Source organism: Lithobates pipiens, unplaced genomic scaffold (genome assembly GCF_037356315.1).
Source record: "Lithobates pipiens isolate NorthernLeopardFrog02 unplaced genomic scaffold, aLitPip1_a1.2 Scaffold_13, whole genome shotgun sequence".
NCBI classification, from domain to species: Eukaryota; Metazoa; Chordata; class Amphibia; order Anura; family Ranidae; genus Lithobates; species Lithobates pipiens.
The window spans coordinates 351699162-351717204 of record NW_027507718.1 but is presented as its reverse complement, the minus strand read 5'-3'; the positions used below and the strand labels follow the sequence as shown (position 1 = coordinate 351717204).

Sequence of the window (18043 nt, the reverse complement as noted above, 5' to 3'; positions counted from 1 at the left end):
CTATGTGTTTTTGTCATTTAACTTTACCCTTGAACCGTAGTTTGGTTTTGGGTTCAATTATCCTAAATTTAGACCTCAGCACCAGTCTAGCTGGACTGCCAGGTGTTCTGCCTGACCATAGGTGGAGCTGTCATTATGGAAGGGTGAAGAACGCAGTCTAAGTTGGGCGCATTAAGGTTATTCTCTCTCGGAACCAACCCAGTGGGAGTGTCCCTCTTGCTGTGCTTCCTGGGACAGGGTACTTAAGGTGCGGATGTCACGTGTTTTGGGGTTCCGGGCCAGAAGTATTTTCTGACTGCTTGGTCCTGGTCCTCCTGACCAGCCCCCAGGACTCCCATGGCCTGGGTGTGGATCCACCCGATCACACGTCTCGGGGCTGGCTAGCCGAGGCAAGGAAACTGAAGGAAGGATTCGGAGGTGGTCCGGTGCCGTCTCCGTTAGTGGAGAGGCCCAGCAACTGTGAAGTTATCTAGGGGAGGACTCTTCGGGAGAAAGCCACGCAAGGTTTGGCTTCTCAACAAGAGCCTGGACAAGTTGAAGGACCCAAGTGAATCCAATCTCGTGTGGTATCGCCGGACTGGCTGCAAGATGCTGGTACAATACGAGAGTTCTACAAACTTTCAGTTTTACTCAAGTGTTCTATAGCAAAGTCTGTGGCAGAGACTTCTTCTTGATTTAAACACCCTGTTGGCTGCTAGGCCTGGTGTGAGAAGGACTATCCAATAAGGATGAGGATCCAGTTGTGAATGGCTATTCTCTGAATTTTCTACTGGTGAGAGACTTTCCCTATTGAAGTTATAGATAAGAGTACCTGGACTTTTCTACCTAAACCCTCTAACCCTACGTTGAGAGACTGTGTTGTTAACGATTTTTCGCAAATAAAAATCCCTTTAAGTGGATCTGGCGTCAGTCTCTGCAGTTCTTGGGTCATCTACCTCGGGAAACCCCTAGACACGCATGAGGTGAAGAAGGTAACAGTAAGCCCAATAAAATCAGCCGTTTCAGTCAGTGCTACATATGCATAAGAATTGATGGAAAATTGTGCAGATTTGACCAGCAAAGAATACTTTGGTCTTGTTCACATCATGCACAGAGACATGCATTTCCCTACTGTAGGAATTTCCTAACTGCAAGGACAAAGAAAACAACTGATTTCTATGTACCCTGTTCACACCACAATGTTGGTGTCATTTGAGTAGTTTTCTCTGCAGAAAAATGCATACATGTTGCATATTTCTGTGCAGAAAAACATACATATGATATTGATGTTGTTTTCAATGTGCACTGACAGCGAGTACTGTCAATGCACATTAATACCTGGTGCCTCCTCTATAGTTCCAGCTCCTCTGAACGTGTGAGGGGGGTGCCAGGAAGAGTGCTGACAGTGAAAGCACATGGCTGAATGTTGCAGGAGGCGAGATCCTGTGTATGGTAGTGACTGAATGCAGACTGCAGGGGGGGGGGGGGTAGCAAAGTGGAGGGACCTGTGGCTGGATGACATTGAATGTAGCAGGAGGTGACATCATAATAGCATTATGTACAATTATGGCATAACATAAAGCTATTATAATCTCGCCTCCTGCTACATTCAGACTGATCCAGCTGTTTGCCTCCACTCTCTACTCTCCCCTCTGCAGTCTGCATTCAGTGCTGTTATACACAGGGTGCCGTCTCCTGTTCTCTGATCCCCCCCCTGCAGTCTGCATTCACCCCTTCTGTACACAGGATTTCACCTCCTGATCCAGCCATGTGCTCCTTTTCTCTGCTATCCAAAGTGTGCATCACTGCTACCATTCAGACAGGATCTCACCGATCTGGTGTTTCCGGCCTCCGGTCTTCATTCTCTGCTCCCACAGCTCCCTGCCTCCATGGTCTCTATTCTGGGCTCCCTCAGCTCCATGCCTCCACTCTGAGCTCCCTTAGCTCCCACGGCTCCCCATCTCTATGCCTCCATTCTCGGCTCCCCACCTCCATGCTCTGAATTCAGATCTCCCGCTCTCTGCATTGCTCCCGACTCCGCCCTCTGAATTTTCTGAGCCCGAACTACAGAGAGGGCATCGGGTATCAATGCGCGCTGACAGTGAATCTACTATCCGTCATAATGTTGAATCATGGCGGAACCCCTTGGGGACTTCTGGCGGAACCCTGGTTGAGAAACACTTATCTAGCCTGTCGAGGTCTGTGAGTCCCTCCATTGATATGCCTCATCAGACCATCACTGACCCACCACCAAACCGGTCATTGTCACGTATAATGTAGGACCAGAACTGCGTGGACCACAACAGAGGAAACCCAAATGTATATAAGTGAAAATATAGTGATTTATTGAGATAAGTGAATGATAAACACAACCACCTCCAATATAATACAGTGTGAAACCAACCAACCACAGAGAACCACAAATAATAATAATAATAAACAGAAAGATATATACATATAATGGGGAATACTGGAATCATAAACGTAGCCAGGCCCATCATCGGGAGATCAGCAGATGGGGACAGGGAACAAACAGGACAAGGAGAGGATGGATGGATCAGGCTGTAAGGTAAGGGTAACAGGATCACAGAAGGGATGGGTACAGGTACTGGGATCAGGTTCAGAGACAGGATCAAGTTCAGGTTCAGAGCTCTCAGGTTCAGGTCAGGGCGCAAGGAAGATCCCAAGGCAAAGTGTGTGTATACTTGTCGGGTATTTATACACATATCCTGCAATCAGGCTCAGGTGATGCCTGATCACAGGAGATGATGTGGGCTCCACACTGCCAGGAACCACCTGCTGGTGGCTGCCAGTACAGCGGCCCAAATATCAAGTAATACCACCGGCAGGAGAGAGCTCCCCCGACAGTTCCAGACTGTCAAGAGAAACCCGCTGGTGGATATCAGTATTGCACGCCAAATGCCTGAAAGAGCCATTAGCAGATGGAACCTTTCCTGACAGAGTTCATAGCATCATTCCAGGCATCGGGCAGAGTCACATCAAGCTGGGCATGTGGAAATTCCATGGCTTTAAACCGCGCAACGGGCAGCAGGCACATCAAACTGGGCAGCAGGCATGGGCACAGGCTGGGCAGCAGACAGAGGCACATCAGGCTGGGCAGCAGACAGGGCCACATCGGGCTGGGTAGCAGGCTCTGGGTCATCTGGTAGGGCGGCAGGCTACGGGTCATCCGGCAGGGAAGCAAGCACCGTATCAGCAGGCTGAGTAACGGGCACCGGCTCCACAAGCTGGGTAGTGGACTCTGGTTCAGTAGGCTGAGTAACAAGCCCTGGCTTAGTAAGTTGGGTGACGGGCACCGGCTCAGCAAATTAGATGATGGGTACTAGCTTAGCAAGCCGGGTGACGGGCACTGGTTTAACAGACTGGGTTTCGGGCACCGGCTCCACAGGCTGAGCAACAGGCACTGGCTCCACTGGTTGAGCAACAAGCAGCGGCTCCACAGGCTGAGCAATGGAACTGGAACTTCAGACCCGGAAACAGGCACCGGAACTTCAAGCCGGGACACTGGCACTGGGACTTCAGGCCGGGACACTGGCACCGGGACACTGGCACTGGGACTTCAAGCCGGGACACTGGCACCGGAACTTCAGGCTGGGACACAGACACCGGAACTCCAGGCTGGACAGCAGGCAGAAAGTTGTCAGGCTTAAGTTCAATATCTTTGGAGGCCAACTTGGCTCTATTGGTAGTCATGGAGGTAGATTGGAGCGGGTCGGTCGGTGTGGAAGCAGGCTGGAGCAGGTTGGCTGGTATGGAGGCAGGTTGGGTTACTGGCAGGATCAAATGAGTTGGAAAGAACTTCTGTTTCTTTTTTGTCTTATCTACTGAAGTCCTGTAGGTAACTGCAGGACTGTAGGTAAGGGGTGAAGCAAACTGGAGAGGAGGGCTGGAATATGGCAGGTAAAGAGGAAACAGTAGCTAGAGGAAGTTTTTGTGGGGTTCTAGGCAACAGAGAGGAGGCAGGTGGATTAAAGGCAGGATAGGTTGCGGGAGTAGAAACTAGGTATTGGTATTTGGTGAGCAGAGTATACTGGGCTGAGACTGAGGTTGCCATGTGTGATGGCGAAAAAGACATTTGGGCAGGCAGGTGTCTGATGGCAGAGGTGGTTTGTTATGGGTTAGCTGGGGCTAACCCATAACAAACGTATCAGACCATGCTAAGAGAAGTGGTTGCACAAACTGCAGTTTACATTCTGCCTGTCTGACAAGGAACTCAACACACTCTGTTATCACCTGTTGTGAACAGGCTGAGTAGTGTTCAAAAAAGTACATTGGATCATCTTCCAAAAGCCATACCAGAGATACAACCTGATTAATACTGAAAGGAGGAGAAAAATCATCATGGCCCTTTGGAATGCAGGACAGGGCCAACTCTGTACATATTTGAATTAGAGGCTGCACATCCCCAAACAGCAAATAACCCTGATCAACCAGGGAGTGAGCCAAACAAATGATTTCTAGCAGCTGGTCTCTGGTCCACTCTTTCAGTGTCTGGCAGAGATATTCACCACTCTCTGGACGCCAGCAGAGCATAGTAAACAATCACATCAGAATTCATCTCACAACAGTAAACAAAAATGGTTCCTCTGTGCAGCCACTTCTGGTCAGGGATGGCCTTGGTATACTGTCACGTAGCAGGCATGACCAGAACTGCATGAACTGCAACAGAGGAAACCCAAACGTATATAAGTGAAAATATAGTGATTTATTGAGATAAGTGAATAATATAAACATAACCACCTCCAATATAATACAGTGTGCAATCAACCACAAACAGAGTCCCACAAATAATAATAATAAACAGACAGATATATACATATAATGGGTAATACCAGAATCATAAATGTAGCCAGGCCAGGGTCATCAACGGGAGATCAGCAGTTGGGGACAGTGGACGAACAGGACAAGGAAAGGATGGATCAGGAGATTGCAATTGATAGAAAGGATGAACCACCGCTCCAAAGTAATCCTCGAGGACTGAAGCTCTGTCTCCTATTGATGAGCCCCAGGTGCTGACCATTACACACACACTGAGCAAACAAGCAGGACAAAACTCTGGATAGGCGTACACTGGAAAAAGACTTGGAATCCCATCTTTAATTGAAACAATGTGGGTCACATCAAAACAAGATCAAAAAATCCACAGCAAAAGGAATAACAGGGTACAGGAAAATGCTGACACGTTTCGCACCGTAAACAGTGCTTACTCATAGCTAACCATCTTTCAAGCTTGAAGTGTCAGGCAGTGAGCACAGGACTCACTAGAGGATGTCAGGCCCTCAGACCACCCTCATTAACCCCCCTGACGGTATTCCCGAGTCTGGCTCGGGGTGGAATTTTTATTCAAAACTACAGAGGTGCTGAGAGGAGGAGCTTCAGGAGGTGGAGTCAGTACAAAAATCACTTCTTTCAAGCAGCACGGTACCATGGGATATGTAGTCTTTATAAATAGAGAGTAAACAGCAGAGGTGAAGCTGCAAAGCAGGCCGGAAATTGGGAAGATATAGCCAGCAGACAGACAGAACTCACAACATGAAAAGAGATTTTCAAGTAAACTCATATTGGATTATCATTTATAGCTATTGTTTGTATTGTTATTATAATGCGAGATCTCAGGTAACGATCCTCTTCCCCCTCCTTGGCTCCAGGGTTATCATCTACACAGACAGGAAGAGGAGCTGGGGAGGAGGGACATGATTGCAATTTAAGAGCCGTGCTGATGATCTGAGCTCTGTCTGTGTATGGTTAATAGATGGATACAGTGGAGGGTGACACAGTAAGTGGGAAAGGGGGGACAGGTAACAAGGATGCACACATGGTGGAGTAATGGGAGAGGTGGGTGATAGAATGCCTCATTGCCTGCTGTAACCCTTTGGTTGCTGTACTGCACAGGGTTGTAGGGCACTTGCAGAGCACCCTTATTCACTTCAATGGGTCACGCTTGGCAGGCGCTACACCTGTTAATTAGAAGTTGAAGTATAATTAAAGTCAAACCTTTTTTTTTTAAGGTTTGGATAGAGTGCAGAGGGACTAGAGTGCTTGTCAGTTTGTATGGCTGTCTATGTCCCCATTAAGGAGATCCATCCTCTTTATTTGTCCTTTCACTTTCCATTATTATTGAAAGTGAAAGTGAAAGTAAAAGAACATTTTTGGGTTGTCCCTAGAAAGGTAACAGACGGAAAACCTTCCAATGAAGACACTGGTTCTGGTGAACTGGGGGTCCTGGAGACAATCTCTTAATTTGCAGGGATTTCCTCTCACTTCCTGTTTAGCTATGATACAGGAAGTGAAGGGAAATATCTGCAATGGGACACAGATGCAGAAATAAAATCTAACAGGGGTTATAACCCTCCCTTACTCTATCCAAAATGAAAAAGAAAGTTTGTCTACAGTTCTACTTTAAGCTGGTCATTTGAATGTTGATATGGAAAATCCTAAAAGTTAATTTCTCCGAACGTTCTTACATACCAGTATTGAGTCAACTACTTTTGTTTGAAAGCCCTTAAATTTTTGTCCAGACTTGCTATTTAAATTATATTATATAATAATATGTATGATATGATTTTACAAATGTAAATCACATACACAGTAAGAATTTCATTGGTCATCTTTAATTACTCCTAGATTATTCTGCGTAGTCAAATAATACTAAGCAGTATACCATGCTAAAGCCTAAAACCAAAATAACAGTGAACCATGTGATATAGGCATAGTGTAACATATAATAAACAATAAAAAGTCACACTAATCAATATATGAACCAGAAAGATATGAATTGACAAAAATTGGAAACAGTTTAAATCAATATTTGTGATCTTGCACAATAATAAACCACATTGAAATCAAAATGTCCATATAACATTCATATAAAATGTGATCAGTTCTAAAAGATGTGCAGAAAATTAATCTACGTGGTGTATGGAAGAATCCCAATAATAGAGGTAGTTCCACCACCAAAGATCAAAAAGGTCCTCCTGTGACATCCAACACCTTAGTAATGGGGACGCTTACCAGATAAGATGAACCATCTATTTCTAGAATGGTCAAACACGCTTACAGATAAACCTCTGCAGGGTAAGGTAAGTGATGAGGCCTTCTATGGACCACTGTGACATGCTGATGTTAGGGGAATACATCCAATGGCATCAGACTCCTGCAGGGATGTCCTGATCAGTCGTGGCCAAACGGGTTGGTATATAGAAAAAGAGCTGCAATAGTGTAATACTTTATAAACTAGTTAAATAAAAAAAGCCAAAAAACTACTTACAATAAATAAAAACAACACAAGCATTGATAAAATATTTGCTTGCCGGAAAACAGAAACCCAATATGCTCGCACTTCTGTGGTCATGCTAGACATGATAGTGTCAGAGCGTATCAGGGGGAGCTATGCTCTGATGCTATCACGTCCTGCATGACCCCAGAAGTGCGAGTTTATTTGTTTCTGTTTGCCGGCAAGCAAATATTTTATCAAGGCTCATGTTTTAATTATTGTAAGTATTTTTTTTGTTTTTTTTTTAATTAAACTAGTTTTATACAGTATTACAATATTGGAGCTCTTTTTCTATATACCAACCCCATTTGGCCAAGACTGATCGGGACATCCCTTCGGGAGACTGATACCATTGGACGTATTCCCCTAACATTAGCATGTTAAAGTGATCCATAAAAGGCCTCATCACTTATCTTACCCTGCAAGGGTTTATCTGAAAGTGTGTTTGACCACTCTAGAAATAGATGGTCCATCTTATTAATAAGGTGTTGGATGTCACAGGAGGACCCTTTTTGATCTTTGGTGGTGGAACTCCTTTGAAATACCTCTTTTATTTGGAGTCTTCTATATATTACATGGATTCATTTTCTGCACATTTTTTTAGAACCAATCACATTTTATATGGATGTTATGTGGACATTTTGATTTTAATGTGTTTTTTTATTGTGTATGATCACCGATATTGATTTACACTGTTTCATTTTATTGTTAGTCATATATCTTGCATTAGGAATGCTGCAGGAAAGTTGAGAGAGTATGGTCCCTTTCACACGGATGGACCATCTATAAGTTTTTCCTCTGTCTGTCAACGGACGACAATGTATTCCCATGGGCAAATGGATGACCATCCGTTACCATCCATTAACCTTGTTTGTAATTTTATCCGTTTTTTTTAACGTGCAAGGCTACGTCCAGATCCGTGAAAACGGATATTAACTGATGTTAACGGACAATGTCTGTCAATGTCCAATCAGTTAAGATCCGTTTTGAAGAAATTATTATTGTTTTTTTTGTTTATCTGTGAACTCAACCTATGACCCAGGTAGTAGTTGGACATAGGAAGTACATCCCCAGTACATGCCCAGGGAGAAACAAGGCAAGAGATGTCTCCCATGAGGAGCTTATAAACCTGGTTTATGAAAGGCACAATGCACGATATTGCACAATGCAGATAGCATACACAAGGACAAAGACAAAGGAAGGACACAGCAAGGACAATTCATGGATGAAGATGGATGAAGTAATGGATAAGAACTAATACATTTTTAATGTGGCTAAACTGAGCTATTCATATATCGACCATAAGCTATACTTACTACTATTTCATGGTAGACATTTAATTGTGTTATAGGTACTACTCACCAAGAAATATAATGATTGAGTATATCTGTGCTGCAGTACTCTCTGGTTGCTCCGAATGTAGTGGGAAACATACCCCATTTGTGCCATAGTAATTGTGGAAAATATGTTCATTGCTGAGAGGTATGAATGCAATAATAAATCCAACAATCCAAATGAGTATCAGAGTTATGATAGTTCGATATTTTCCAGGCTTCAGACATCTGAACGGATACACAATACAGATGTATTTCTCCAAAGTCAAATAGGTAAGAAGTAAGACTGACACCTCTGTAGACAAAATGGCTAATGATCCAACCAATCGGCATTGAGTACTGTCCATCCAGGCCTGAGCATTTTTGTTGTATTCACCTCTGTATTTCAGGTCAAAATATCCAATGACAAATAAATATATTCCCATTAGGCAATCAGCACCTGATAGGCATAAAGGAGGTTTGGTTTAAAATGGCAATTGCAATAGATAGATAGATATAGTGCATCCAGAATGTATTCACAGCACTTCACTTTTCCCACATTTTGTTATGTTACAGCCTTATTCCAAAATTGATTAAACTTATTATTTTCCTCAAAATTCTACAAACAATACCCCATAATGACATTGTGAAAGAAGTTTGTTTGAAATCTTTGCAAATTTTACATGTTTATCTTTAGCTAAAATGTGTTAAACTAATATATCCCAAATTACATGACTGTTATTATAGTATTCACCTCCTGTTAATATACTGAGAAGCCTCATTTCACACTTTTATACATTCTACTTAACTATAAATCTATTGTATGACTCTTTTTATTGCATTATATTCAATAAAATATTTGAAAAAGAAAATAAATCTTTGCAAATTTATTAAATATAAAAAAACTAAAAAAATGTACGTAAGTATTCACAGCCTTTACATGACTCTCAAAATTGAGCTTAGGTGCATCCCCACTATCATCCTTGAGATGTTTCTTGATTGAAGTCCACCTGTGGTAGATTCAGTTGATTGGACATGATTTGAAAAGGCACACACCTGTCTATATAAGGTTCCACAGTTAACAGTGCATGTCAGAACACAAACCAAGCCTTGAAGTCCAGGGAATGGTTGGTAAACTTCTGAGACAGGATTGTATCGAGGCACAGATCTAGGGAAGGGTACAGAATTTTTTTTGCAACATTAAAGGTCCCAATGAGAACAGTGGCCTCCATCATCTGTAAATGGAAGACGTTTGGAACTACCAGGACTCTTTCTAGAGTGGGCCGTCCAACCAAACTGAGCGTTTGGGGGAGAAGGGCCTTAGTCAGGGAGGTGACCAAGAACCCGGTGATCACTTTTTCCAGTAGAACAACCAACTCTGCAGCACTCCATCAATCAGGCCTGTATGGTAGAGTAGGCAGACGGAAGCCATTCCTCAGTAAAAGGCACATGACAGCCCACCTTGAGTTGGCCAAAAGGCACCTAAAGGATTCTCAGACAATGAGTAGGCATGGGCGAACTGTTCAGCCCGAGCATGAGTTTGGGCCCTACATTGGATGTTCGCCGAACGCGCAAATTATCGGGGTGTTTCGACCATTTGTTTGGCCTGCCGAATGACCACAATGCACTGCACCACCGCAGAGTGCATTGGAATCCCTGTTTGGCTGAAGCAATGAAAGCTTTGCCCAATCAGTGCACAGAGCACTGTCAGAGCCATGATTGAAAGTGGTCATGATGACTCTATCCAATCATGGCTCATTGCTCTTAGTCCCGCCTCACACTATAAAAATATTATTTTAATAGCGGCTATTTTTATTGTGATATCAGCGTGGAGAGAGCTAGAACAGGGCTCTGTTCACTGCTACTAGACAGTTAGTGCGCTATAGCAGTGGTCATCAACCCTGACCTCAGGGCCCACTAACAGGCCAGGTTTGCAAGATAACTGAAATATATCACTGGTGATATAATTTGCTGCTCAGTGATAGCAGTATTCTATTCTGCATCTCCCAGAGGTAATACATAAAACCTGACCTGTTAGCAGGCCCTGAGGACAGGGTTGATGACCACTGTGCTATAGTGTGCTATTCTGATTTTATTGTCAGTGTAGAATATCAGTTTAGTGTGAATCTAATGCATTACTGCAAGTTTAATGCTGCATATTTCAGTGCGCTACCTTCCATTTAACAAAGTACAGTTCCGTGCGTTTCTTCAAGTTTAACGCAGTATATTTCTGTGCGTTACATGCCATTTAACGCAGTATATTTCTGTGCGTTAGTGCGCATTTAATACAGTATATTTCAGTGCATTGCTGCAAGTTTAACGCTGTATATTTCAGTGCACTACCTTCTGTTTAACGCATTTTAGTGCAGTATGTTACAGCTCCTCCTCTTCCATGCCCTCATCTGCTGAATTATCCTATGAACCACAAGTAGCCCCTAAGTGTTCAAGGGGCTATTCAATGAGTCAGGCTAAAAGGTGCCATGCAGTGCTTCAGCTGGTGTGTCTTCGGGACAGGAACCACACTGGAGCAGAGATTCTTGCAGCTCTGCAGGGGCAGGCCCAGAGGTGGTTCACACCATGTCAGCTGGAGCTAGGAATGGTGGTGTGCGATAATGGCCCAAACCTCCTGTCCGCCTTTAGACAGGGAAAGTTGACACATGTGCCATGCCTGGCACATGCCCTCAATTTGGTGGTGCAACGTTTCCTAAATAGGTACCCAGGGTTGGAAGATCTGCTAAAGCAAGCCAGAAGACTCTGTAGCTATTTTAAGCTGTCATACAAAGCCAGTGCTCGGTTGGCTGAAATTCAGCGGGAATTCCACCTTCCCGTAAACCGCCTGATTTGTGACATGCCCACAAGGTGGAACTCCACTTTGGCAATGCTGCAGCAGCTGCACATGCATCAGAGGGCCGTCAACAAGTACCTGTGTGAGTATGGCACAAGGACAGGCACAGGCCAGCTCTGCTTTTTTTCCCCATGCCAATGGCTGCTCATAAACGATGCATGTACTGTATTGTCACCATTTGAGGAAGCCACAAGGATGGTGAGCCATGACAATGCATACATCCCTGTTGTGTTCCTGCTGGAGCAGTCTCTGCATGACATTATGGACAGGGCACCTGAGGCTGAGCAGCGGGAGTAAGAGGAGGACTTCCTCTCCTCTCAATGCCCACTTTATGCAGACACCATTGTTCCTACATCACAGAACACGCAAGAGGAGAAGGGGGAAGAGGATTCTGTCAGTTTTGGAGGCATTGAAACAGAGGAAGACATACGTCAAACAGTAAGAGATGGTTTTCCATCCCCAGAACCCTTTGGAGTAGTACGTGGCTGTGAGGAGGCAGTTCCAGATACTATAATCCTCAGTGACCCCTGGGCAGTCTGCGTCTCATGCCTCCGCAAATTTGTGGTGCATGGGCTCCCTCATGCTTCAAAGCATGCAAAAGCACCCAAGAATGCATGGCGTAAATGAGAAGGATCACTATTGGTTGGTAACCCTCCTTTACCACTGTTACAAGGGGAAAGTCTCAGATCTTATACCTTCCCCATAGAGAGAGCAGAAGATGCAATCTCTTGAACACCTTAAAGAGGAGTTTATCTAAAGCTTTTCCTGACTCTGGTAGGTTACAGTGTCATGGAAAACATAGTTATGAGGCTTTTGTTGGTCAAGAGAGGAGCGGTGGTGAAGGCCTCCGCCTAAGTGATGATGTTTTCACAATTTCTTTAGTCCTCACCACCCAGGGCAGTCAGCTTCCACATCCCATCAGCAGCGTCTGCATCACATGGTGGATGATTATCTAGGGGCAAAAACAGAGATGTAGAGCTTTCCAGTCAATGAATCACTGGCTTACTGGGTCATGAGAATAGACCACTGGCCAGAACTTGGCCAGTATGCAATTGAGCTGCTGGACTGCCCTGCATCCAGCATGTTTTCTGAACGGGCATGGGGGTTTTGTTACTGATAATAGAATGAGTCTGTCCACAGACTCCATGGACCTTCTGACATTTATCAAAATGCCGACCGTGTGTACAGGGCATTAGTGTTTTTGATATTTGGAATCTCTGCAGGACTTCTAGGCTGCCTAGCATTGTGGGTGTTGATTCCATCTGGAATTTTTTTTTTGCTCGTGTAGATTTCTTGGGCATAATTAACATCCAAAGACCAATTTTTCTGCACCTGTTTGACAGGTGCATATCATTTCAATTTTTAACAGTAAAGCCAATTCTTGTTTCCATCAAGAGTACTTCTATAGATTTACAGTGTGAAGGCGCCACTGACACCCAAAGACCAATTTTTCTGCTCCTGCTACCTCTATTAAAAGTCTGTGGAAGACACACCAAAAAATCTCTAATCTTGTTCCCAGTGCTCTACATTGTGGCCTTATCATACAGACTGGCTCTGCAAACCTTTGCTTACAAAATAAAGAAAGCTTGCAGGGAAAATTTCATTTTTTTGGCTTTATAAATACAATTATTGCTGCAGCAGCTTCTATACACAGTACAGATGTGCCACTTTACAGATAGACTAATGCACCATATTGAAAGGAATTTTTCATTTTTATGCTTTCATTTTAAGCATAAATAAATCACTGCTCAATTAAAAATGATTTTTTTTACAAACTTTACTTTTATACATGTCCCCCAGGGCAGTATCTGGGCCCCCACAACCACTGTATGCCCAAATACTTGCATATAAGCCTTCAAAATGGGCACTTTTCCCAGTTCCGTTCCCATAGACTTCAATGAGGTTCGTTATCCGTTTCCGAACTTTCGAGATGTTCGAAAGTTCTGGTGCGAACCAAACAGGGTGTCATTCCATGAGAAACAAAATTCTCTGGTCTGGTGAAACAAAGATTGAACTCTTTGGCCTGAATGGCAAGCATCATGTCTGGAGGAAACCAGGCACCACTCATCACCTGGCCAATATCATCCCTACAATGAAGCACAGTGGTGGCAGCATCATGCTCTGGGGATATTTTTCAGTAGCAGGAATTGGGAGAGTAGTCAGGATTCAGGAAAAGATGGATGTAGCAATGTACAGAGACATTGATGAAAACTTGCTCCAGAGCGCCCTGGACCTCAGACTGAGGCGAAGGTTCATCTCCCAACGGGACAACGACCCTAAGCACACAGCCAAGATAACAGGAATGGCTACGGGACAACTCTGTTAATGTCCCTGAGTGGCCCAGCCAGAGCCCAGACTTGAACCCGATTGAATATCTTTAGAGAGATCTGACAATGGCTATGCACCTACGCTACCCATCCAACTTGGCTTGAGAGGTCCTGCAAAGAACAATGAGAGAAACTGCCCAAAGAGAGGTGTGCCAAACTTTTAGCATCATACTCAAAAATACTTGAGGCTAAAGGTGCTAAAGGTGCTTCAAAAGAGTATTGCACAAAGGCTGTGACTACTTATGTACATGGGATTTTTTTTCCTTTTTATTTTTCATAAGTTTGCAAAGATTTCAAACATAGATAGATAGATAGATAGATAGATAGATAGATAGATCTTGAGTTACGTATTTGACAAGTATAATATTTGTGATTTCATTATTTATATATTGTGATTTACAAATTGGTTTAGATTTGGATTTTGCATAATGTTCCAGGAAAAGATTGTAACTGAACAGATCAAAGATGTGTTTTTTCCTAAAGCAATGTAATATTTCTAGACACAAATTCCTGTTTTCTTCCAGACACAAATTCCTGTTATCTTCCATTTCCCTGCACGTAATTCCAATAAAATACATGGCTCTCAGCCTCCTGGACCCTTATTCTTCCAAGATTAACAAGAAATAAAAAATAGATTGCACATACAATCGACTACATGAGATAAGGAATGAGTTTTGTGCCGCTGATCATACTAATTTCCATTTCCTTTATAAAAGCAACAAGAATCTTATTGGTTGCAATGGCCAGCCCTGACATACTTTATTCACATATTTCTGTATCTGCATAATTATTTACAGCTCCTTTATTGAACAGATATTGTTTCCTGCAGGGCATATATTTATGAGGGAAGTTATGAGTATCTTCATACACACATTTGTGCACATGTTAAAGTGCACACACAATAATACACGATATATAAATGTTGAGCTGTTTTGCCATTTATCCAAAATGGCAACTCGATGTATATACAGTATACAGTATAAATAAAGACCGTGATTCAGCACTTCAGAGTATGAATGCTCTGTGCAGTGGCCGAAAGTAGTGCAAGTATGTTTTTTTGTGTTAAGCCATGATTAGGGCTGCCTTAATGCAGGGGTAGGCAACCTTTCAGAGGTTGAGATCTACCTGGATAACATGGAGGAAACGCCCTTAAAAACAAACTATCAGGCTCCCAATAAAAATAAATCACATCCTATGCCCCCCCAGCCACAGTAGTGTCCTCTGCTCCCCTTCACATCACCCCCCCCCCCCCCCACAGTAGTGTCCTCTGCCCCTCTCCCCCCCTCCCAATACAGTAGTGTCTTCTCTCTCCACATACCAGTGTCCTTCCCCCTTAACATAACCCCCCCCCCCACTGTAGTATCCTCTGCTCTTCTCCTTATAGCAGTGTTTTCTGCCCCTTCACATTGCCCCCCCCCACCCCCACCCCCACTGTAGTATCCTGTGCCCCCCTAACAGTGTCCTCTATCCCCCTTCACATCACACATCACTATTGTCCTCTGCCCCAAATAACACTGTAGTGTCCTGTGCCCCCCAAAGCAATGTCCTGTGCCCCCTTCACATCTCCCCATAGTGTCCTCTGCCCTTCTTTACTCAGCCCCCCATAGCAGTGTCAAGTGCCTCCCCCTAAGCAGTGCCCTTTGGCCCTCTTCACATAACCCCCCAGTAGTGTCCTCTGCCTGCCCCCCATAGCAGTGTCCTGTGCCCCCCCACAGCAGTGTCCTTTGTCCCCTTCACGTCACCCCCCCCCAACTGTAGCATCCTCTGCTCCTCTGTCCCCTTCACATCACATCCCCTCCACTGTAGTGTCCTGTGTCTCCCCCATAGCAGTGTCCTGTGCCCTCTGCCCCCCCCTTAGCAGTGTCCTGTGTCCTCCCAAACCAGTGTAAGCTGTCCCCTTCACACCTCCCCCCAATTTCATCTGTCCCCATGTCCCTCTGTGTAGGTAGCACTTTTCGAGCAGAAAGTGAGAGGTGTAACAGTACCAGGGGCGGACTGACAACTGATGGGGCCCCCGGGCAATAGAAGATCATGGGGCCCCCTGCATCCCAAGCCACACCTGCACAGGGGGACATGGGGGGAGCACACAGGGAGACACTGGGGGGGAGCATACAGGGGGGACAGTGTGGGGGAGAGTATACAGGTGGGACAGTGTGGGGGGAGAGTATACAGGGGGACAGTGTGGGGGGGACAGTGTGAGGGCAGAGTATACAGGGGGGACAGTGTGGGGGGAGAGTATACAGGGGGGACAGTGTGGGGGTAGAGTATACGGGGGGACAGTGTTGGGGGAGAGTATACAGGGGGGCAGTGTGGGGGGAGAGTATACAGGGGGTACAGTGTGAGGGGAGAGTATACAGGGGGGCAGTGTGGGGGGGAGAGTATACAGAGGGGACAGTGTGGGGGGAGAGTATACAGGGGGGACAGTGTGGGGGGAGAGTATTCAGGTGGGACAGTGTAGGGGGAGAGTATACAGGGGGGCAGTGTGGGGGGAGAATATACAGGGGGGACATTGTGGGGGGGGGGAATATGCAGGGGGGACAGTGTGGGGGGGAGAGTATATAATGGGGAAGGTGTGGGGGGGAGAGTATACAGGGGGGAAGGTGTGGGGGGAGAGTATACAGGGGGATGGTGTGGGGGGAGAGTATACAGGGGTGAAGTTGTGGGGGGGAGAGTATACAGAGGGGAAGGTGTGGGGGGAGAGTATACAGGGGGGCGGTGTGGGGGGTATAAAGGGGGGACAGTGTGGGGGGAGAGTATACAGGGGGGACAGTGTGGGAGGGAGAGTATACAGGAGGGATAGTGTGGGGGGAGAGGATATGGGGGACAGTGTGGGGGGAGAGTATACAGGGGGTACAGTGTAGGGGAGAGTATGCAGGGGGGACGGTTTGGGGGGAGAGTATACAGGGGGGCGGTGTGGGGGGGTATACAGGGGGGAAGGTGTGGGGGGAGAGTATACAGGGGGGGCGGTGAGGGGGGAGAGTATACAGGGGGACGGTGTGGGGGGAGAGTATACAGGGGACAGTGTGGGAGGGAGAGTATACAGGAGGGATAGTGTGGGGGGAGAGTATACAGGGGGGACAGTGTGGGGGGAGAGTATACAGGGGGTACAGTGTGGGGGGAGAGTATACAGGGGGGCAGTGTGTGGGGGGAGAGTATACAGGGGGGACAGTGTGGGAGGAGAGTATACATGGGGGCAGTGTGGGGGGAGAGTATACAGGGGGGACAGTGTGGGGGGAAGTGTATACAGGGGGGACAGTGTGGGGGGAGAATATACAGGGGGGACAGTGTGGGGGGGGAGAATATACAGGGGACAGTGTGGGGGGGGGGGGAGAGTATACAATGAGGAAGGTGTGGGGGGAGAGTATACAGGGGGGAAGGTGTGGGGGGAGAGTATACAGGGGGATGGTGTGGGGGGAGAGTATAGAGGGGGGCGGTGTGGGGGGAGAGTATACAGAGGGGAAGGTGTGGGGGGAAAGTATACAGGGGGGTGGTTTGGGAGGAGAGTATACAGGGGGGCGGTGTGGGGGGGAGAGTATACAGGGGGGCGGTGTGGGGGGGAGAGTATACAGGGGGAAGGTGTGAGGGGGAGAGTATACAGGGGGGGCGGTGAGGGGGGAGAGTATACAGGGGGGACAATGTGGGAGGGAGAGTATACAGGAGGGATAGTGTGGGGGGAGAGTATACAGTGGGGACAGTGTGGGGGGGAGAGAATACAGGGGGGACAGTGTGGGGAGGGGGGAGAGCACACTGAAGTGTGGCCCAGGCCCCATTCATCTGTACTACCCCTCCCTCCGATGGCGACCGTCCAGTAAAAAAGAATTTCACTCAACCAATGCCTGTAATAATACCGCTAACGGCGCTCGCTGCTCTCCGCCGGCCCCATGCAAGCCTTGCACTGTATCACCTAGGAGTCTAGGACGGATGAGAGGAGAGGAGGGGCCGGCGCTGAGCAACGCGCCGTTAGCGGTATTATTACAGGCATCGGGTGAGTGAAGTACCTGCGATAATACCGCTAACGGCACGTTGCTCTCCGCCGGCCCCTCCTCTCCTCTCGTCCATCCTAGAATCCTAGCTGATACAGCGCAAGGCTTGCACGGGGACGGCGGGGAGCAGCACGCCATTAGCGCTATTATTACAGCAGCTTTAAGGGGCCTCTTGTTGGGCCGGGCACGGGCCCCTAATGGCTCCGGGCCCTCGGGCGGCGACCGAATCACTGATGGGTCAGTCCGCCCCTGAACAGTACTGGATGTAGGGCGGGAGCTACCAAAGTTAACTTCTCACAAGT

General features: G+C 46.3%; 1 protein-coding gene across 1 annotated transcript in view; it reads right to left on the bottom strand.

Moving 5' to 3' along the window:
• RXFP1 (relaxin family peptide receptor 1) overlaps positions 1-18043 on the bottom strand; it is a 523212-nt gene that overhangs the window by 70464 nt on the left and 434705 nt on the right. Inside the window, exon 16 of the mRNA XM_077477119.1 lies at positions 8636-9046. Coding sequence (XP_077333245.1) covers positions 8636-9046 — 411 coding nt within the window. The remainder of the gene's footprint in view (positions 1-8635; positions 9047-18043) is intronic.